The sequence below is a fragment of the Oncorhynchus masou genome, chromosome 17, assembly GCF_036934945.1.
Source record: "Oncorhynchus masou masou isolate Uvic2021 chromosome 17, UVic_Omas_1.1, whole genome shotgun sequence".
Lineage (NCBI taxonomy): Eukaryota > Metazoa > Chordata > Actinopteri > Salmoniformes > Salmonidae > Oncorhynchus > Oncorhynchus masou.
In genome coordinates this window covers 25,027,075-25,047,974 of record NC_088228.1, presented here as the reverse complement: position 1 = coordinate 25,047,974, position 20,900 = coordinate 25,027,075, and the positions used below count along the sequence as shown (strand labels likewise).

Sequence of the window (20,900 nt, the reverse complement as noted above, 5' to 3'; positions counted from 1 at the left end):
CAGGTAGATTGTATGTTTTAATATTCAATAAATAAAAAATACATTAAAAAAATTGGACAGGATTGTACAGTATTGTATGCTGTATTGAGGTGTTACAGTATACCTTACAAGGCCCTACTGTACCATAACGTGACTCATTGTAATCATACTTCTCCTCTTCCCTGGCCCTCTGCATTGGCACCTCTAGAGTTCTCAGATGGGCACCTTCATCGGTGTGTACCTGCCCTGCATGCAGAACATCCTCGGAGTCATCCTCTTCCTGCGTCTCACCTGGATTGTAGGCACCGCTGGAATCATGGAGTCCTTCGCTATTGTCGTCATGTGCTGCACCTGTGTGAGTACTTTTCTATAGAACTATGTAAGAGTACTAAGGTGTGAAAAATATAGGTATGTATGACTATTTACATTTCTTTCTTTTAGGGAGTTTCAGGTACTATACTGTAGTATTCTCTGTCGATCTTAGTCATCTCATGTTTTACTCCCTGAGGAAATTGTATCCATACACTCAACAACGCTAGTATTTTGTATTGTTTCCTCCCTTACAGACCATGCTGACAGCGATATCAATGAGCGCTATTGCAACAAATGGTGTAGTGCCAGGTAATGCCAGTTCAACTTCAACTTATTTTCACCTTGAATAAGAAACCTCAAACTGTGTTTTTATGGAGACATGGTTATTTAACACTATAGTAATGTTTTACCTTGGTGGTTTATTTACTATTAAATGTATTACATATGCTGTATAGATTCTGTGGATACCTTTTTGTTATTTTCTAGTCGTTTTACATGAATCTGTTCTCTTGCCCCATGCAGCTGGAGGCTCCTACTACATGATCTCCAGGTCTTTGGGTCCAGAGTTTGGTGGGGCTGTGGGCTTGTGCTTCTACCTGGGCACCACATTCGCTGGGTCCATGTACATTCTGGGTACCATTGAAATCCTACTGGTAAGGATGAAACAGAATGCCTGGTCATGATATACTGTAGGACATGCCCAATGTTTTGAGACAGGAGTTTTTAATGACCACATGACTCTTCCAGGAGTTGTTACCTTGTTATAGCCTATAACAGTGGCCCAGAGTTTTTCCTGGACATGTCACATGGTCAGGCCCAACCAATGTTTCATAAAGCTGGTGTCCTAGTTGACTCCTATTCTTGTTCCAGACGTACATCGTGCCGAACACTGCAGTGTTTGTGGCGGAGAGGAAGGAGGACGAGACGGAGGCCTTGCTGAATAACATGCGTGTGTATGGGACCTGCTGTCTGGCACTTATGGCTCTAGTGGTGTTTGTGGGGGTCAAATATGTCAACAAGCTGGCCCTGGTCTTCCTGGCCTGTGTGGTGCTCTCCATCATGGCCATCTACGCCGGAGTCATCAAGACCGTCATAGAACCACCCAACTATCCGTGAGTTCGATTTATGAGTTCTAGTTAGTCTATTGGCATAGGAAATGCTTGTGCCTGTGTTTGTCTCGTCAGAGTAATAGGCACACTTTATAGGACCATCATCAGTCATCTGGTCTTATAGGCCCAAAATGAGTGCGATGCATATGATTAGACTATTTACAGCTGTTACAGTGACTAAAAGGAAAATATTCTTAATTCTTTACACTAGAAGATCTCCTCATAGATGTGTGTTTCCTACAGAATCTGTCTCCTGGGGAACCGTTCCTTGCAGAACCACAACTTTGAGAAGTGTATGAAGACGGAGGTGATCAAGAACGTGACGTACACCACCGAGCTGTGGAAGCTGTTCTGTGGCAGCCCCCACCTCAACGCTACCTGTGATGAATATTTTACCCTGAACAACTTGACTGAGATCCAGGGCATCCCAGGCCTGCTCAGCGGGGTCATCAAAGGTCAGCCACAACCCACTGCCTGGCGAACATTACTACACTAGATAGGCCTGGTGGAGACCTACACAGTACAAATGTTACCAGGCATTCTTACTACTAGTTACTCACTTACCATGGTCATATCATCATTTATCATAGTATTATCATGAACAAAGCAAACTGGGAAGACACACAGACACACACACAGGCACATACACACACTTACATTGTAATGTTGTAATATTATTGTGGTATTATTGTGGTATTATATTATACATGTTGTATTGTAGAGTAGTGGGTTAATAATGTGTTGTACTGTTTTATCAAAACTTTTAATCTTGTTTGGACCCCAGGAACCATAGCTGCTGCCTGGGCAAAGGCTAATGGGGATCCTTATACAAATTATTGGTTTGTCTTCTCAACTTGTTTGAATTAGGAAAGCAAAGTATATTAGTCTTTTTTTGTGTTATTTCTCAATTGGAATACATGTGTTATTGCATAATACAAATGGTTAAATGCCTAATGGCAAAACATTTGGATATCAACAGTTTATAGTCTACTATAATGTGACTCCTCTGTGTCCCCCGTAGATAACATGTGGGGTGAGTACGGGCCCAGTGGGATGTTGGTAGAGAAGAAGAATCAGTCTTCTGTCCCAGTCCAGGATAACTCCAGAGATATCTACAAGCCTTACATCTTCAACGACATCTCCACTTTCTTCACTCTGCTGGTGGGAATCTACTTCCCCTCTGTCACAGGTTGGTATAGCGACAATATTGGCACCATAGACATAATGGAACTACCATAATATGACATTATTGATTGATTGTCACCCTCATGCAGATTGTTGGGGTGCTACTGTAACTTGAGGTTTGGAAGAACTATGTATTTTTTTGATGTCTTCACTATTATTTTACAATGTAAAAATCAAGGAAAACCCTGGAATGAGTAGGTGTGTCCAAACGTTTGATTGGTACGGTATGTGTGTTTCCATCACAGGAATCATGGCGGGCTCCAACAGATCTGGAGACCTGAGAGATGCCCAGAGATCGATTCCCATCGGCACCATCCTGGCCATAGCAACCACTTCTTTTATTTGTATCCTTGGGGAAACCTGTGTGTGTGTGTGTGTGCGTGTGTGTGTGTGCGTGTGTGTGAGGGAGTGTGTGTGAGGGAGTGCGCACTATTTCTATCTTAAACACAACTCCCAGACATGACCTGTGTGGTCCTATTTGGTGCCTGTATCGAGGGTGTCGTTTTGAGAGACAAGTAAGTACTATTTAAGTGTCGTTGTGATTATCTTTATAGTGAAAAACGCTATATAAAATACATCTGTTATTATTTTTCCACAGTTAGTACTAGCTGTTATGTCATTATGTAACTTTGATGCGGAAGCCTTTACTGCTCTGTATAATTTCTATATCAAATACAGATACCCCCTTGTTGCGCATTTAGAAGGAAATACCACACGTAAACAGATAGCATTGTAAAGAGAACATTGTGTGCCAATAAGTTCAATGTCATGTGATAGGGTGTTTAGTTGTTCTGTCCCAATCAGCCTAAGATTATTACTGAGTTTTTCATTATGTGTACAGTATATGCTCAGATTTGTCTCTCAATTTGCCTGTCTTTCTTTTGGTCTAGTTCTCTCCTGTGTTTGTATAACATTCAACTGGGTGTATTTCTACTACAGATTTGGGGACTCGGTTAAGAAGAACTTGGTGATTGGAACTCTGGCATGGCCTTCTCCGTGGGTAATCGTGATTGGCTCCTTCTTCTCCTGCTGTGGTGCAGGGCTGCAGAGCCTCACCGGCGCCCCTCGCCTGCTGCAGGCCATAGCACGCGATGGGATCGTCCCCTTTCTGCAGGTAGGAAGGTCCTAGAGACACTGCCCTTGCTTTTGCATCTTGAAAACAGAAACACTTCAGATAGTTCTCTGTGTCTGTCTCTCTAGGTGTTTGGTCATGGTAAAGCCAATGGGGAACCTACCTGGGCCCTCTTGATGACTGTTGGTATCTGTGAGATTGGAATCCTCATTGCATCACTGGATGCTGTTGCCCCCATTCTCTCAATGTGAGTGTTTAGCTCTGTGTGAATAATCTTGCCTCAAAAGCCTGTTGGTCAAAAATAAGTAACTTTTATTTGTCCTTCCGTGGGGCTGGGTTGCAGGTTTTTCCTGATGTGTTACCTGTTTGTCAACCTAGCCTGTGCCGTCCAGACACTGCTACGCACTCCCAACTGGAGGCCCAGGTTTAAGTTTTACCACTGGTGAGTTTATTTCTCATACCAAAAGCGCCAAATGCAATTATATTCCATTCTGGACCTTTGGACCCACAAGGAGTGCAGGTTTTGTTGAGAATGGCGCTGGAGGGGATGGCTGGCGTTTTAAGAGCTCCTATCCAACTGTGCTATTTTGTTATTTTTTTTGCGTTTGTAACTTTGTTTTTAAACGTATTTCATAGTGTACATAGTGTTGCTGCTACCGACTCTTATGACAGAAAATAACTTCTGGACGTCAGAACAGCAATTACTCACCTCGAACTGAATGAAACTGGATTTCTTCTTTAACGAGTCCGACACAAAGGATATACTGCTTTCTTGGGAACTGTTCCAAATTCCCATAATTTGCGTGAAGAAAAGACAGAGAAAAAGGGGGCGGAGATCGGGCTGCCGTTTGAGAATTCGTAGGCTCGTGAGTAAACCTCCACTACCATCCGTTCTATTGGCCAATGTGTAATCATTGGAAAACAATGTAGATCATAGACGATCCTACCAACGGGACATTAAAAACTTGAATATCTTATGTTTCACCGAGTCATGGCTGAACGATGACACGGATAATATAGATCTGGCCGAATTTTCCATGCATCGGCAGGATCGAGAAGCTATGTCTGATAAGACGAGGGGTGGGGGTGTGTATCTATTTGTCAATAACAGCTGGTGCGAGATGTCTAATATTAAAGAAATCTCAAGGTATTGCACGCCTGAGGTGTGGAGTACCTTATGATACACTGTAGACCACACTATGTACCAAGAGTGTTCATCTATATTTTTTGTAGCCGTCTATTTACCACCACAAACCGATGCTGGCTCTAAGACCACACTCAACAAGCCATAAGCAAACAAGAAAATGCTCATCCAGAAGCGGCACTCCTAGTGGCCGGGGACTTTAATGCAGGGAAACTTAAATCAGTTTTACCTCATTTCTACTAGCATGTAACATGTGCAACCAGAGGGAAAACAACTCTAGACCACCTTTACTCCACACACAGAGATGCATACAAAGCTCTCCCTCACCCTCCATTTGGCAAATCTGACCATAATTATATCCTCCTGATTCCAGCTTACAAGCAAAAACTAAAGCAGGGAGTACCAGTGACTCCCTCAATATGGAAGTGGTCAGATGACGCGAATGCTACGCCGCAGGACTGTTTTACTAGCACAGACTGGAATATGTTCCGGGATTCTTCCAATGACATTGAGGTGTATACCGCCTCAGTCATCGGTTTCATCAATAATTGCATCGATGACGTCATCCCCATGGATTACAGGCAACATCCGCATCGAGCTAAAGACTGGAGCTGACACTTTCAAGGAGCGGGACACTAATCTGGACGCTTATGAGAAATCCCGCTACGCCCTCAGACGAAGCATCAAACAGGCAAAGCGCCAATACAGGATGAAGATTGAATCCTACTACACCAGCTCTGACGCTTGTCGGATGTGGCAGGGCTTGCAAACTATTATGGACTGCAAAGGGAAACCCAGCCGCAAGCTACCCAGTGACCCGAGCCTATCAGTGAGAGAAATGCCTTTTTATGCTCGCTTCAAGGCAAGCAACACTGAAGCATGCATGAGAGCACCAGCTGTCCCAGACGACTGTGATAACGCTCTCAGTAGTTGATGTGAGCAAGTCATTTAAACAGGACAACATTCACAAAGCCGTGTGGCCAGAGGAATTACCAGGACGTGTACTCAAAGCATGCGCGGACCAACTGGAGAGTGTCTGCACTGACATTTTCAACCTCTCCCTGACCAAGTTTGTAATACCTACATGTTTCAAGCAGACCACCATAGTCCCTGTGCCCAAGGAAGCGAAAGTAACCTGCCTAAATTATTACCACCCCGTAGCACTCACATCAGTAGCCATGAAGTGCTTTGAAAGGCTGGTCATGGCTCACATCAACAGCATAATCCCGGATACACTAGACCAACTCCAATTCGCAGACTGCCCCAACAGATCCACAGATGGTGCAATCGCACTCAACACTGCCCTTTCCCACCTGGACAAAAGGAACACCTAATGTGAGATTGCTGTTCATTGACTACAGCTCAGCGTTTAACACCATAGTGCCCACAAAGCTCATCTCTAAGCTAAGGACCTTGGGACTAAACAACTCCCTCTGCAACTGGATCCTGGACTACCTGATGGGCCGCCCCCCAGGTGGTAAGGGTAGGAAACAACACGTCTGCCATGCTGATCCTCAACATGGGGGCTGCTCAAGGGTTTGTGCTTAGTCCAATCCTGTACTCCCTGTTAGCCCACGACTTCGTGGCCAAACATGACTCCAACACCATTACGTTTGCTGACAACAAACAGTTGTAGGCCTGATTACCGACAACGGAGCCGAACAGGCTCCCATTCTCATCGACGGGCTGTAGTGGAGCGGGTTGAGAGTTTCAAGTTCCTTGGTGTCCACATCACCAGCGAACTATCATGGTCCAAAGACGGTCGTAAAGAGGGCACGACAACACCTTTTCCCCATCAGGAGACTGAAAAGGTTTGGTATGGGTCCCCAGATCCTCAAAGTTCTACAGCCTCACCATCGAGAGTATCCCGACCGATTGCATTACTGCCTGGTATGGCAACTGCTCAGGCATCTCACCGTAAGGCGCTACAGAGGGTAGTGCGTACGGCCCATTACATCACTGAGACCATGCTTCCTGCCATCCCAGGACCTCTAATACAGGTGGTGTCAGAGGAAGGCCCAAAACATTGTCAGAGACTCCAACCACCCAAGACATGGACTGTTCTCTATGTTACCACATGTCAAGCGGTACCAGAGTGCCACATCTAGGACCAAAAGGCTCCTTAACAGCTTCTACCCCCTAGCCATAAGACTGCTGAACAATTAATCAAATACATGTACAAATTACCTTGACTAACCTGTACCCCCGCACATTGACTCGGTACCCCCTGTATATAGCCTCGTTATTTTTATTTTGTTGCTTTTTATTAGTTTTTACTTTAGTTTATTTGGTAAATATTTTCTTAACTCTTTCTGGAACTGCATTGTTTGTTAAGGGCTTATAAGTATGCATTTCAAGGTCTACACTTGTTGTATACGGCGTTTGTGACAAACAAAGTTCGATTTTTGTATTTCAACCAAGCACTAACCCACCGGATTCAAACCAATCAACTAAATCATCAAGCCCTTGATTAATTAAATCAAGTTTGTTAGTGTTGGTGTGGAATAAAAGTAGGTGTCCAAGAAATATCAGGACTAAGGAACACTGACCTAATGCCTATCCAAAAAATAAGCCCCTGTTGTCCTGTTCTCTGGTCCCTGCAGGACTCTGTCATTCCTGGGGATGAGTCTCTGTCTCTCCCTCATGTTCATCTCCTCCTGGTACTATGCCCTGGTAGCCATGTCCATTGCAGGATGCATCTATAAGTACATTGAGTACAGAGGGTAAGAGTTTGGTTTCCCAATTACAGCTCAATAACATTGTACTGTATTGTAATTACATTGGTTGTGGTACTTAAATGTGTGACTAACAGCACTTATGTAGTGGCCATTCCCCACACAATACAATATAACACTGTATCATACATCCCTACACGTGTCCCACCCTTTCTTTAACCCATGTATTGGACTGTGTGTTATAATTTGCTTAAGTTACAGTTTGGTGCATTGCATTGGTTTCAGTTTGGTGCATTGTTTTTGTTACCTAATGTGTGAGATCTCTGTAATCCTATCGTGTTCCTGCCTTTTTTAACCCACTCTCTGATCACAGGGGCTCCCGAGTGGCGAAGCATTCTAAGGCACTGCATCTCAGTGCTAGAGGCGTCACTACAGACCCTGGTTCGATCCCGGGCTGTATCACAACCCGGGCTGTATCACAACCGGCCGTGATCGGGAGTCCCATCGGGCGGCGCACAATTGGCCCAGCGTCGTCTGGGTTAGGGGAGGGTTTGGCTGGGGTAGGCCGTCATTGTAAATAAGAATTTGTTCTTAACTGACTTGCCTAGTTATATGAAGGTTAAACCAAATCTATAATTGAACTCTCTTTCCTCTCAGGGCAGAGAAGGAGTGGGGAGACGGGATCAGAGGGCTGTCCCTGAACGCTGCTCGCTACGCTCTGATCCGCCTGGAGGAGGTGCCAACACACACTAAGAACTGGAGGTGAGAGGCTGAGAACTGTGTAGAGCGTAGGGTGGCGATGACTCCTGATGAACTAAGGGCCAATGTATAGTGATGATAAAACCCTTCCTCTTCAAAGAGTCATGGAATTTTGTCAGACGGTTATTGTCATGCAAAGACCGCCGGTCTCACTGTAATTGACCGAAAATGTACATTAACATCTCCTGGCCTCCATGCACACAAGCTGCTGACCTACACCTTTGGAACATTTAAAAAAGAAAGTCAAATAAATGTAATTTAATTTACACCATCACAATAAATCCATTATTTATGTTAATTTGGTCCAAACAAAAATTATGATAGGAAGAAAATGTGTTTCAGAAGAACAGAGTATGAGTTGGCCTACTGTAGGCCTATGTTATCTTGCTATGCTCCATGCCATAGGCATTGACAGAAAATGGCGCCGGAAGAAATGGCTGCAGGTTTACTAGCGCCCAAGCAATTGTGCTATTATGTGTTTGTTTTTTTTGCGTTATTTGTCATTTATTTTGTACATAATGTTTCTGCAACCGTATCTTACGGCAAAAAAAAGAGCTTCTGGATATCAGGACAGCGATCACTCACCTCGGATTAGACAAAGATTTTTTTCTTCAACAAGCAGGACGCACAGGACATTCTTCTAACACCCAACAAGGCCAACATTCCAGTTATTGGCAAGAGAAAGAGACGCAGGTACAGAGGACACAGAGCGGGATGCCTCGTGAGGATCAGCAGAAGGCGAGTGGGAAAGCTGCCGTTACTGTCAAAATTACTCACGAACGTGCAATCATTGGACAATAAATTAGACAAGGTACGATCACGAATATCCTACCAAAGGGACATTAAATACTGTAATATCCTATGTTTCACGGAGTCGTGGCTGAATGACGACATGGATATTCAGCTAGCGGGATATATGCTGCACTGGCAAGATAGAACAACACAGTCCGGTAAGATGAGGGGGGGCAGTCTGTGCATATTTGTAAACAACAGGTGGTGGAGGAAATCTAAGGAAGATTTTGCTTGCCTGAAGTAGAGTATATTGTGATAAATTGCAGGACACACTACTTGCCTATAGAGGTTTCAGCTATACTTTTCATGGCTGTTTTATTTACTTAGCTGTATAAGGAAATAACCAAACAGGCAACCACTCACCCAGAGGCAGTGCTCCTAGTGGCCAAAGACTTTAAAGCAGGAAGCACCAGTGACTCGGTCTATAAAAAAGTGGTCAGATGAAGCAGATGCTAAACTACAGGACTGTTTTGTTATCATAGACTGGAACATGTTCCGGGATTCTTCCAATGGCATTGAGGAGTACACCACATCGGTCACCGGCTTTATCAATAAGTGCATTGAGGACGTCGTCCCCACAGTGACTGTACGTACATACCCCAACCAGAAGCCATGGATTACCTTGCGACATTCACACTGAGCTAAAGGGTAGAGCTGCCGCTTTCAAGGTGTGGGACTCTAACCCGGAAGCTTATAAGAAATCTTGCTATGCCCTGCGACGAACTATCAAACAGGCAAAGCGTCAATACAGGGCTAAGATTGAATCATACTACACCGGCTCCGACGCTCGTCTTATGTGGCAGGGCTTGCAAACTATTACAGACTACAAAGGGAAGCATAGCTGCGAGCTGCCCAGTGACACGAGCCTACCAGATGAGCTAAATCACTTCTATGCTCGCTTCGAGGCAAGCAACACTGTGGCATGCATGAGACCATCAGCTGTTCTGGACGACTGTGTGATCACGCTTTTGTAGCCAACGTGATTAAGACCTTTAAACAGGTCAACATTCACAAGGCTGATGGGCCAGACGGATTATCAGGACGTGTGCTCCAGGCATGTCCTGACCAACTGGCAGGTGTTCACTGACCTTTTCAACATGTCCCCGATTTAGTCTGTAATACCAACATGTTTCAAGTAGACCACCATATTCCCTGTGCCCAAGAACACAAAGGCAACCTGCCTAAATAACTACAGACCCGTAGCACTCATGTCCGTAGCCATGAAGTGCTTTGAAAGGCTGGTAATGGCTCACATCAACACCATTATCCCAGAAGTCCTAGACCCACTCCAATTTGCATACTGCCCAAACAGATCCACAGATGATGCAATCTCTATTGCACTCCACACTGCCCTTTCCCACCTGGACAAAATGAACACCTATGTGAGAATGCTGTGAGAGCACACCTCCATTCTCATCGACGGGGCTGTAGTGGAGCAGGTTGAGAGCTTCAAGTTCCTTGGCGTCCACATCACCAACAAACTAGAATGGTCCAAACACACCAAGACAGTCGTGAAGAGGACACGACAAAGCCTATTCCCCCTCAGGAAACTAAAAGATTTGGCATGGGTCCTCAGATCCTCAAAAGGTTCTACAGCTGCAACATCACTACTGTATCACTGCTTGGTACGGCAATTGCACAGCCTCCGACCTCAAGGCACTACAGTGGGTAGTGTGTACGGCCCAGTACGTCACTGGGGCTAAGCTGCCTGCCATCCAGGACCTCTACACCAGGCGGTGTCAGAGGAAGACCCTAAAAATTGTCAAAGACCCCAGCCACCCCAGTCATAGACAGTTCTCTCTACTCCCGCATGGCAAATGGTACTGGAGTGCCAAGTCTAGGACAAAAATGCTTCTCAACAGTTTTTACCCCCAAGCCATAAGACTCCTGAACAGGTAATCAAATGTCTACCCGGACTATTTGCATTGTGTTCCACCCCCAACCTCTCTTTCACACTGCTGCTACTCTCTGTTTATCATATATGCATAGTCACTTTAACTATACATTCATGTACATGCTACTTCAATTGGGCCGACTAACCAGTGCTACCACACATTGGCTAACTGGTCTATCTGCATTGTGTCCCACCACCTGCCAACCCCTCTTTTACGCTACTGCTACTCTCTGTTCATCATATATGCATAGTCACTTTAACCATATCTACATGTACATACTACCACAATCAGCCTGACTAACCGGTGTCTGTATATAGCCTCGCTACTGTTATTTTTCAGTCTTTTTACTTTTTATTTCTTTACTTACCTATTGTTCACCTAATAACTTTTTTGCACTATTGGTTAGAGCCTGTAAGTAAGCATTTCACTGTAAGGTTGTATTCCCTGTTGTATTCGGCGCACTTGACAAATAGACTTTGATTTGATTTGTAGGCTTGTCAGTTTAGCTGAAAAGTTATGCTTATAAGTCCTGTGCCATTATTTTATATGATTTTATAGTAAGAAAATATAATTGAACTTAGCTGAATAAAATAGAAAGGATATTTTTCCCATGACAGAGCGAGTGGGCATTTGAAGTGGCTATGTTGAGCGTAAAAGGGACAATTTGAAACAGGTTATATATACTAGATTTAGAGTTATTTGGCAGCTTTAGTTGTGAAAGATACAAGAATGTCTTAGAAATCAAAACAGCGGTGCATTGTCAGTTTGAAGACTGTAGAATCCAGTGTAGATCTGATGCACAATACACACAGTTGTCTTGATGTTCTCTCTGGTGACCTAGTTGTTGGGCTTTTCCTGATGCCTATCTATTGACATATATACTGACTGTACCTTATCTCTCCCCCCAGGCCTCAGCTACTGGTGCTACTGAAGTTGGATTCAGACCTGGGGGTGAAACACCCTCGTCTGCTGTCCTTCACCACCCAGCTGAAGGCAGGGAAAGGCCTGACCATCGTCAGCTCTGTGCTTGAGGGCACCTACATGACCCTGGGAGCTGAGGCCAAGAGCGCAGAGCAGGTGAGACTGAGACACTCATATCACATGATTATGGCGGCAGGGAATTTGTATCCATTGTTGGGATTTGTTACTTGGGAAAGTAATATTTTACTCCTTACTTTCAAAGTAACACATTATTTTATGAAAATGACTTTGTGCAGAGTAACGCGTTATATTACTTTTGAGTTACTTTCTTTCACAAACACCCTCATGTGAATCTTGACAACGAGACATGTTGGTCATCCTTCAATTTAATAATGTAGAAGAGGATACAATACTAATGATATGACAGACACAAAATCCTTTTTTTTTTTTCTTTAAAACTAGAATAGCCGGGCCTCGACAAATTCGAATTGACCAATGCTGCAGGTGTTTATTTTACCAGTCTAAGTCCATTTAAAATACACCATCACAAAGAAATCTATTATTATTGCCATTTATGCAGGCCTTAAAAAACATTATGCAACAAATAAAATGTATTTCAAAAGAAGAGAATAGCATATTTTTTGTTGAATTATGTTACTGTGCTTAGTAGCCTAGGCTATGCGGCGTGATATCAAATCAACAATAGCATAGTTAATTTGTTTATGTAAAAGACAATACACTCTTTTTAAATTCCCCTTATTGCAGTCAGTCACACAGTTAGGTCCATAATTATTGACAACCTTGATAAATATGAGCAAAAAAGACTGCGTAAAATAAATACAAGTACTGAGTGATATTCTATGCTCAAAATTATTGGTATATTATTTTATACTAATACAATTGCTCAGAAAAATAGATTTTTTTTTTTTTTTTTTTTTTTAAATAATCTCGAAAGATAACAGTCAAAATTATTGTCACCTCTGTTTTCCATACTCTAGCACCCTCCCCTTGCGAGGATAACATCACTGATATTTACATACATACATACATACATACTTACTAACTAACTAACTAACTAACTAACTAGGGATGCACTATATATCGGTGAACATATCGGAATCGGCCCGATATTAGCTAAAAATGCCAACATTGATATCGGCCCGATGTCTAGTTTAACGGCAGATGTGCAAAACCAATGTCAAAGCTGACGTGCATACCTATATAACAAAGGTACATGACGTAAATGACGATACGTGCAACACAGCATTCCTAAACTTGCCCTCAATGTCAGCTGTGTGGATCGAGCAGTGAACAAGTCAAGCAGTCATTTGAAAGAGTAACAATATTTCAGCGAGACAACTCAAAGGCAAATTCCTTGATAATGGATTTCATTGTCCTTGACAATCAACCGTTCTCTGTCATGGGAGATTTTGGCTTTCGCGACTGGTCGAGCACCGGTTAACACTAACAAGTGTGCTATTTTTCCAATGTTGCCCTACCGGAGTTACACAGTAATAGCGTCACTGCTATTAGCTTCACGACATGCATACTATGGAACACCGTTTGGGTGTAGCACTGCCAAATCTGTACAAAAAAGTCTGCAAACACCGGCCACAAACAATGTGTTTACAGTACCGCGTTGGTAATAAAGCATCATTTGTTCGACCGCAGCTTCTGGAGTAGCTAGCTTTTACCCTGGTACCTAGCTAGCATCAATACCACCAGCCTGCAAACAATGACCTCTTGCACTTAGACCACAGCGTCCATGGGTGTGTGTTAAATATTTAACTGTACTAGAATGCTTAAAAGGACGCTAAAATGTTTAATATCAGGTATCGGGTTTTTTGGCAAAGAAAATATTGGATATCGGCCAAAACTGTAATATCGGTGCATCACTCATACATGCATACATACATGCATGCATGCTGTTCAACTCTCTAGAGACAGCAGGAGCGGTAGAGATACTCTGAATGGTCGGCTATAAAAAGCCAACTGACATTTACTCCTAATGTGCTGACCTGTTGCACCCTCGACATCCACTGCGATTTATTATTATTTGACCTTGCTGGTCATTTATGAACATTTGAACATCTTGGCTATGTTTTGTTATAATCTCCACCCGGCACAGCCAGAAGAGGCTCCACCCCTCATAGCCTGGTTCCTCTCTAGGTTTCTTTCTAGGTTCTGGCCTTTCTAGGGAGTTTTTCCTAGCCACCGTGCTTCTACACCTGCATTGCTTGCTTTTTGGGGTTTTCGGCTGGGTTTCTGTACAACACTTTGAGATATCAGCTGATGTAAGAAGGGCTTTATAAATAAATGTGAATTGATCTGTACCAGTCAAAAGTTTGGACTCCTACTCATTCAGGGGTTTTTCTTAATTTTTTACTTTTTTCTACATAGAGAAGACATCAAAACTATGAAATAATACATATGGAATCATGTAGTAACCAAAAAAGTTCCGCGTGAATAGCACAGCAGTGTTGCAGTTCTTCAAACACTCAAACTACTACCATACCCCATTCAAAGGCAATTCATTATTTGGCTTACCCATTCACCCTCTGAATGGCACACACACAATCCATGGCAAAAAAAATTCAAGGCTTAAAAATCCTTCTTTAACCTGTCTCCTCCTCCATCTATACTGATTGAAGTGGATTTAACGAGTAACATCAATAAGGGATCATGGCTTTCACCTGGTCAGTCTATGTCATGGAAAGAGCAGGTGTTCTTAATGTTTTATATACTCAGTGTACATGTAAACACTGCTGAAAAAGTACCTGGTAGCAGCAATATATAAGTACTTATGGTAATATACTACTGGTATATATTAATGTGTATATATAAAATGTAAACAGTAGTAATAGTGACCAGTAGCAGGATAAATAGATAAATACTAATGGTAATCAATAATCAATGGACAGCAGTGTAATGCAGTAATACATCGGTGGAGACCTGTGGATGGTCTGTGTGGATAGTCTGTGGGAGAGGGAGAGCAGTAGTTGTTAGCCATGTAACAGTCTTATAGCTGGCCAGGGGATAGAAGCTGTTTAGGAGTCTGTTGGTCTGAGCCTTGATGCACCGGTACCGCCTGCCGGATGTGAGCATGGAGAACAGTCCATCTCTCGGGTGGCTGGAGTCTTTGTCAAGCACGCATTTGGCAAGCACACTACAAGTGCTAGTATATGAATTATTATCCCTGACTCTAACAGGCTTGCTTACTCCTTTGCTTTCACCTCATTCAGGTGTATTGAGTTCTCAATTCATGATCTCAAAACAGAAAGCTCTGCCACCTGCTGGCAGGTCAGAGGGGTGCACTGAAACATCATAGAGGCAAGCTGTTAGAGATGAGTACTGGTGAATTATCATTGTGATCCATGTAGATTTTATGTTTTTTACCTGCTGCAAAGCCAATTGCCTTCTTGGACAAAATGTTACAACTTTATACATAATTACACAATTCTCTGTGCACCTCACTCTCTGTCCTCTTCCTCGTCCCAGATTACAGTCTGATGAAAGCTGCATTTCAGTCTTGTTCTGTCATGCTACCCTCCGGCCAAGTTCAATGATATGTTCTGACTAGTCTATTTCAAGTACGAAGAGATCAATAAAACCCTTTGTAACATCTAACTCCACTGGCTCTGTAAAGATTCCTGCAGTCAGCTGTATAGATGTTTCCAATCATTAGCCATACATGTTGAAACATTATTTTGGTTACTCACACTTGACTTAAGGTCCAAGTTTAGAAAGCATTTATAAAGACTTACATCCCATGGGTGATTTTTCTTCATACTTTCTGCATAGTACAATGGCAAGAAAAATTAAGAACCCTTTGGAATTACCTGGATTTGATCAAATGTAATCTGATCATCTAAGTCACAACAATACACACAGAGTGTGCTTAAACTAATAACACACATATTATTGTATTTCTCCTGTCTATATTGAATATATAATTTAAACATTTACTGTTAGGTTGGGAAAAGTGTGTGAACCCCTAGGCTAATGACTTCTCCGAAAGCTAATTGGAGTCAGGAGTCAGCTGACCTGGAGTCCAATCAATGAGACGAGATTGGAGATGTTGGTTAGAGCTGCCTTGCCTTATAAAAAACACTCACAAGAAGCATTGCCTGATGTGAACCATGCCTCGAACAAAAGAGATCTCAGAAGACCTAAGATTAGGAATTGTTGACTTGCATAAAGCTGGAAAGGGTTGCAAAAGTTTCTCTAAAGTTTCTTCATCAGTCCATGGTAAGACAAATTGTCTATAAATGGAGGAAATGTTCAGCACTCTTGCTAGTCTCCCTAGGAGTGGCTGTCCTGCAAAGATGGCTGCAAGAGCACAGCGCAGAATGCTCAATGAGGTTAAGAAGAATCCTAGAGTGTCAGCTAAAGACTTACAGAAATCTCTGGAACATGCTAGCATCTCTGTTGACGAGTCAACGATACGTAAAACACTAAACAAGAATGGTGTTCATGGGAGGACACCACGGAAGAAGCCACTGCTGTCCAAAAACAACATTGCTGCACATCTGAAGTTTGCAAAAGTGCACCTGGATGTTCCACAGCGCTACTGGCAAAATATTCTGTGGACAGATGAGACTACAGTTGAGTTGTTTGGAAGGAACACACAACACTATATGTGGAGGAAAAAAAGGCACAGCACAGCACACCAACATCAAAACCTCAACCCAACTGTATGGTGCAGGGAGCATCATGGTTTGGGGCTGCCTCAGGGCCTGGACAGCTTGCTATCATTGATGGAAAAATGAAATCCCAAGTTTAACAGGAGAATGTTAGGCTATCTGTCCGCCAATTGAAGCTCAACAGAAGTTGGATGATGCAACAGGACAACGACCCAAAACACAGAAGTAAAAAACAACAGAAAGAAAATATGACTACTGTAGAGTCCTGACCTCAACCCGATTGAGATGCTGTGGCATGACCTCATAGAGCAGTTCACACCAGACATCCCGAGAACCAGTTATTAAATCCAAGGGTTCACATACTTTTTTCACCCTGCACTGTGAATGTTTACACAGTGTGTTCAATAAAGACATGAAAACGTATAATTGTTTGTGTGTTATTAGTTTAATCAGACTGTGTTTGTCTATTGTTGTGATCTAGATGAAGATCAGATCATTTTATGACCAATTTATGCAGAAATCCAGGTATTTCCAAAGGGTTCACTTACTTTTTTTTGCCACTGTATTCTTGCATCAAATGTTTCATCCACTATCGGTATTTTGCAAGTGTATTTATGGAAACTGTATTTATTTTCACTTTACCATCAATTCATCCTCCTCTTCACTCTTTCATTATATTTTCTCCTGATGTTTTTTTTGTTTTTTCTTGGTGCAGAACGTTAAGTCGGCCATGCACCTGGAGCGTACCAAAGGTTTCTGCCACGTGGTGGTATCCTCTAACCTGCGGGATGGTTTCTCCCACCTGATCCAGTCGGCAGGGCTGGGGGGCATGAAACACAACGCCGTTCTCATGGCCTGGCCTGGGGGCTGGAAACAGGCTGAGGACTCCTACCCCTGGAAGAACTTCATTGGTACACACACCATACTCTAGTATCCTCCACACTACACACCATCGTTTGCTATACTAGTCTACAGTAGATTTAAGTAGCATCAAGTATGTCATAATAAGTAGCCTCTTGTGACGACATCCACATACATTTGAAAAATTAAGCTAGCGTAACTATCTATTGAGATTTGGTTTTAGCTTCTGAGAACATTTTTGTATGTTTTATAAGCCGGGTTAAGAGTTTTTCCTGACCAAATGACCTGACCAGAGTCAGTCAAAACTGTGGGGCCTAATTATGTGGGTTTCTTGCACTGATAACAATACAAGCAGTACAGTAAATATCCTCCTTATCCCACAGAGACAGTGAGAGAGACTACGTCAGCCCATCAGGCCCTGTTGGTTGCTAAGAACATTGACAAGTTCCCCTGCAACCAGGACCGCCTGGGGGAGGGCACCATAGACGTGTGGTGGATTGTTCATGATGGAGGTCTTCTCATGCTGCTGCCTTTCTTACTGCGCCAACACAAGGTATTGTGGCATTGGCACCATATGCCTTTGGGTACTGTATACTGTTGCTTTGTAAAAAAAGAAGAAGAAAAAGTATGTACACACTACATTCTAATAATGGCCAGAAATGTTTTTTGTTAATTGCAAGGGGCCATTAAACATTTTCCACAACTGATATTGGACTGAAGCACTATATCCTTTAGAACAGTTTCATAGACGCTCATAGTTTCTTTCCTTTTTTTCTATCTCTCTGTCCCTTGTGCGTCCCAGGTGTGGAGGAAGTGTAAGATGCGTATCTTCACAGTGGCTCAGATGAATGACAACAGTATTCAGATGAAGAAGGACCTGCAGATGTTCCTGTATCACCTCCGTCTCAACGCTGTAGTGGAGGTGGTGGAGATGGTAAGCAGCTGCACTCACACTTAATCATACCTGCTATAGTATTAATAAGAAACCATTTGTCAAGGGTTTTGCCCCCTTTTTTTGCCAGTTTCTTTGTATTTCTGTCCTCAGCACGATAGTGACATTGCAGCCTTCACCTATGAGAAGACCCTGGTGATGGAGCAGCGCTCTCAGATGCTGAAACAGATGCAGCTGTCCAGAACCGAGCGGGAGAGAGAGGTAATGTGATGCTCAACTCTTGTCAGGTTCTGTTTAATCTACAGGAGGTTGGTGGTACCTTATTTCAAATCAAATCAATCATTTGGGGAGGACGGGTTCATAGTAATGGCTGGAATGGAATCAATGGAATGGTATCATACTCGACGTGTTTCCATGTGTTTGATACCATTCTATTTACTCCATGCCATCCATTATTATGAGCCGTCCTCCCCTTAGCAGCCTCCTGTGGTGTAACCAGGTGATTCAATAGTGGAAAACAAAAAGAAAACACCGCACACTGCTGCTCACGATCAGAAGTGATTCTATATGGAACAGTTCGACCCTTCATCAGGCATCCATATCCAGGTGGGGGCGGAAGGTTAAAGAAACGGGAGGTAAAATTATATAACATAGGTCCACAATAATAACATTCAATGTATCAAAATATATGATCATACACAAGGAAGGTGATCAGTATTTACGGTAATATATGTGTGTGTATGTATGTGTGTGTGTGTGTGTGTGTATGTATGTATGTATGTATGTATGTATATATATATACATACACACACACACACACACACACAATATTCAGTTAGGATAAGACACAATATGTACATTTTGAAACTGAAGGGTTTAAGTTAAAACATTGTTGTAAATAAAATCACCTGGGAGCATGAGCAACAGTATACTGTGTTTTCCTTTCTGTTTTCCTACATCTCCAGCACCTGCAGAAAGTACCTGGATGTGTGTATTTTCTTCAGATTTTGTACAATAGTGGATAAAACATAATTATATTGACAAGTGAACACTTGTTCACTGCTATGAATGTTGACTGTAGGCCTATGCACAGTGTTTAAATCAAGGATCGGGGACAAAGGTTGCACTTCACACGCGGGATAGATTATATTTTTGTTCATTCCTGTTACAGTAGTTCTTCCTTGTTGTTTGTGGCTTGTAATATGGACTGACTGTTGTGACATTTTGGCCTGTCCTGATTTCCTGCTGCTGTGTTGGATGTTCTGGGCTCGCATCGGGTTGGTCTTCAGATTCAGAGCATCACAGACGAGTCACGTAACTCCATCGAGAAGAAGAAGTCCTCTGTGGTGGAGACACTACAGGCCTCAAATACACTACAGGTCCCAAGCCTGTCCATATCCATGGACATACGTGTCTGCCTCAGAAACATCCCATAAACATCCCATAAGCAATCTCCCTTCCCTCTCCACCCTTTAGCCCATCCTCATGCCTGTATCTGACATGGACAGAGCCACAGCTATTAAGTCTTTTTCTAAAAAAGCTGTGATTTGTCAATTCTTGAGGAAATCTTAAGGAATGACTAAGGTGTTCCAGTAAAACGTACCCCAATACTGTATGCGTTTCTGGAAGCAGCGCTCAGAAGCATTACTCAATGAATATGGCTGTGGTAAAAGAATGAAAGAGAACGGAATTATAGGATTTCTATGGCTGTGGTCCTCTTGTGTCCTTGTCACCCTACTCCTGCATCCACTTACGTGAGAGTTATCGGCTCAGTAACTTTGTAGCAAGTATTACACTTAGATCTTTTTACAACAATCTTCTTAGTACCAAAAACTTACAACGTTCTTGGTACGCTGGCAAAACCGCCAACCCCAAACCTCCAACTTCAACTTGGATTAGAAATGTCATCCCATTTTTCCTAATTGTTTCCATTTTTCAACTTCACTTTGATTTATTTGTAGTATGTTTTATTATTATTGTTTGCTATAGTACACTTTATTTTGTTTCTATGTCATGCATTGTTTTTATGGAGCTTTGTTATTTTAACATTGAAGCATTGAAATGTACAGTAATATTTCATGCCTTTTCCATGGAGTAGACAGATGAACGTATGCAACCATGAGAATGTCATCCATAATCCATTTTGGATCTATTGCTGGGATTAACATTATCATTCATGCCGATAATGCAAAACATAAGGATAGTCTCCATTTTACAGTTGTGCCAGCCTCCTGATCCTATCTGACCGGAGGCACCGCTTTGTTTAGCATCCTGCCTGGGTCTGTAGTGACACCAGTGTTATCCCCTAGGCTCAGCTGATCACTAAACTGGGCACTAAGTCCAACCTCAGTGACACAGCTACCGCCACTCCCGACCACCATGTCCACATGACCTGGACCAAAGACAAGCTGATCGCTGAGAGGAACCGTAAACGCGGCGAGCCGAACATGGGCGTGAAGGACCTCTTCAATATGAAACCGTAAGTATCTCCCCTAGAGGCTCACACGGCAGTACACTGTCAGACATACCCCTTTCACACTACTGAACTGAGTTTTGCTGTTCTGTACTGGCCTGGTTATGGTAGTGTGAAAATGGTATTAGCACTGCCAACAGAAACTACTCAATCCATAGATGCACCTGTCTAGTGCACATACAGAATAA

General features: G+C 42.8%; 1 protein-coding gene across 3 annotated transcripts in view; it reads left to right on the top strand.

Moving 5' to 3' along the window:
- Positions 1–20,900, top strand: part of LOC135558757 (solute carrier family 12 member 7-like) — a 76,886-nt gene that overhangs the window by 44,035 nt on the left and 11,951 nt on the right. For 2 of the 3 annotated variants that reach the window (XM_064992849.1, XM_064992848.1), the window contains exons 4-22: positions 188–334; positions 546–600; positions 814–944; positions 1,162–1,403; positions 1,644–1,855; positions 2,422–2,589; positions 2,831–2,929; positions 3,043–3,100; positions 3,525–3,699; positions 3,786–3,904; positions 4,001–4,099; positions 7,405–7,524; positions 8,134–8,238; positions 11,831–11,999; positions 17,202–17,397; positions 17,731–17,900; positions 18,150–18,281; positions 18,393–18,500; positions 20,549–20,718. In XM_064992849.1, coding sequence (XP_064848921.1) covers positions 188–334; positions 546–600; positions 814–944; positions 1,162–1,403; positions 1,644–1,855; positions 2,422–2,589; positions 2,831–2,929; positions 3,043–3,100; positions 3,525–3,699; positions 3,786–3,904; positions 4,001–4,099; positions 7,405–7,524; positions 8,134–8,238; positions 11,831–11,999; positions 17,202–17,397; positions 17,731–17,900; positions 18,150–18,281; positions 18,393–18,500; positions 20,549–20,718 — 2,675 coding nt within the window. Of the gene's footprint in view, positions 1–187; positions 335–545; positions 601–813; positions 945–1,161; positions 1,404–1,643; positions 1,856–2,421; positions 2,590–2,830; positions 2,930–3,042; positions 3,101–3,524; positions 3,700–3,785; positions 3,905–4,000; positions 4,100–7,404; positions 7,525–8,133; positions 8,239–11,830; positions 12,000–17,201; positions 17,398–17,730; positions 17,901–18,149; positions 18,282–18,392; positions 18,501–19,528; positions 19,652–20,548; positions 20,719–20,900 lie in introns of all 3 variants that reach the window. The other variant, XM_064992850.1, reaches the window with a different exon arrangement.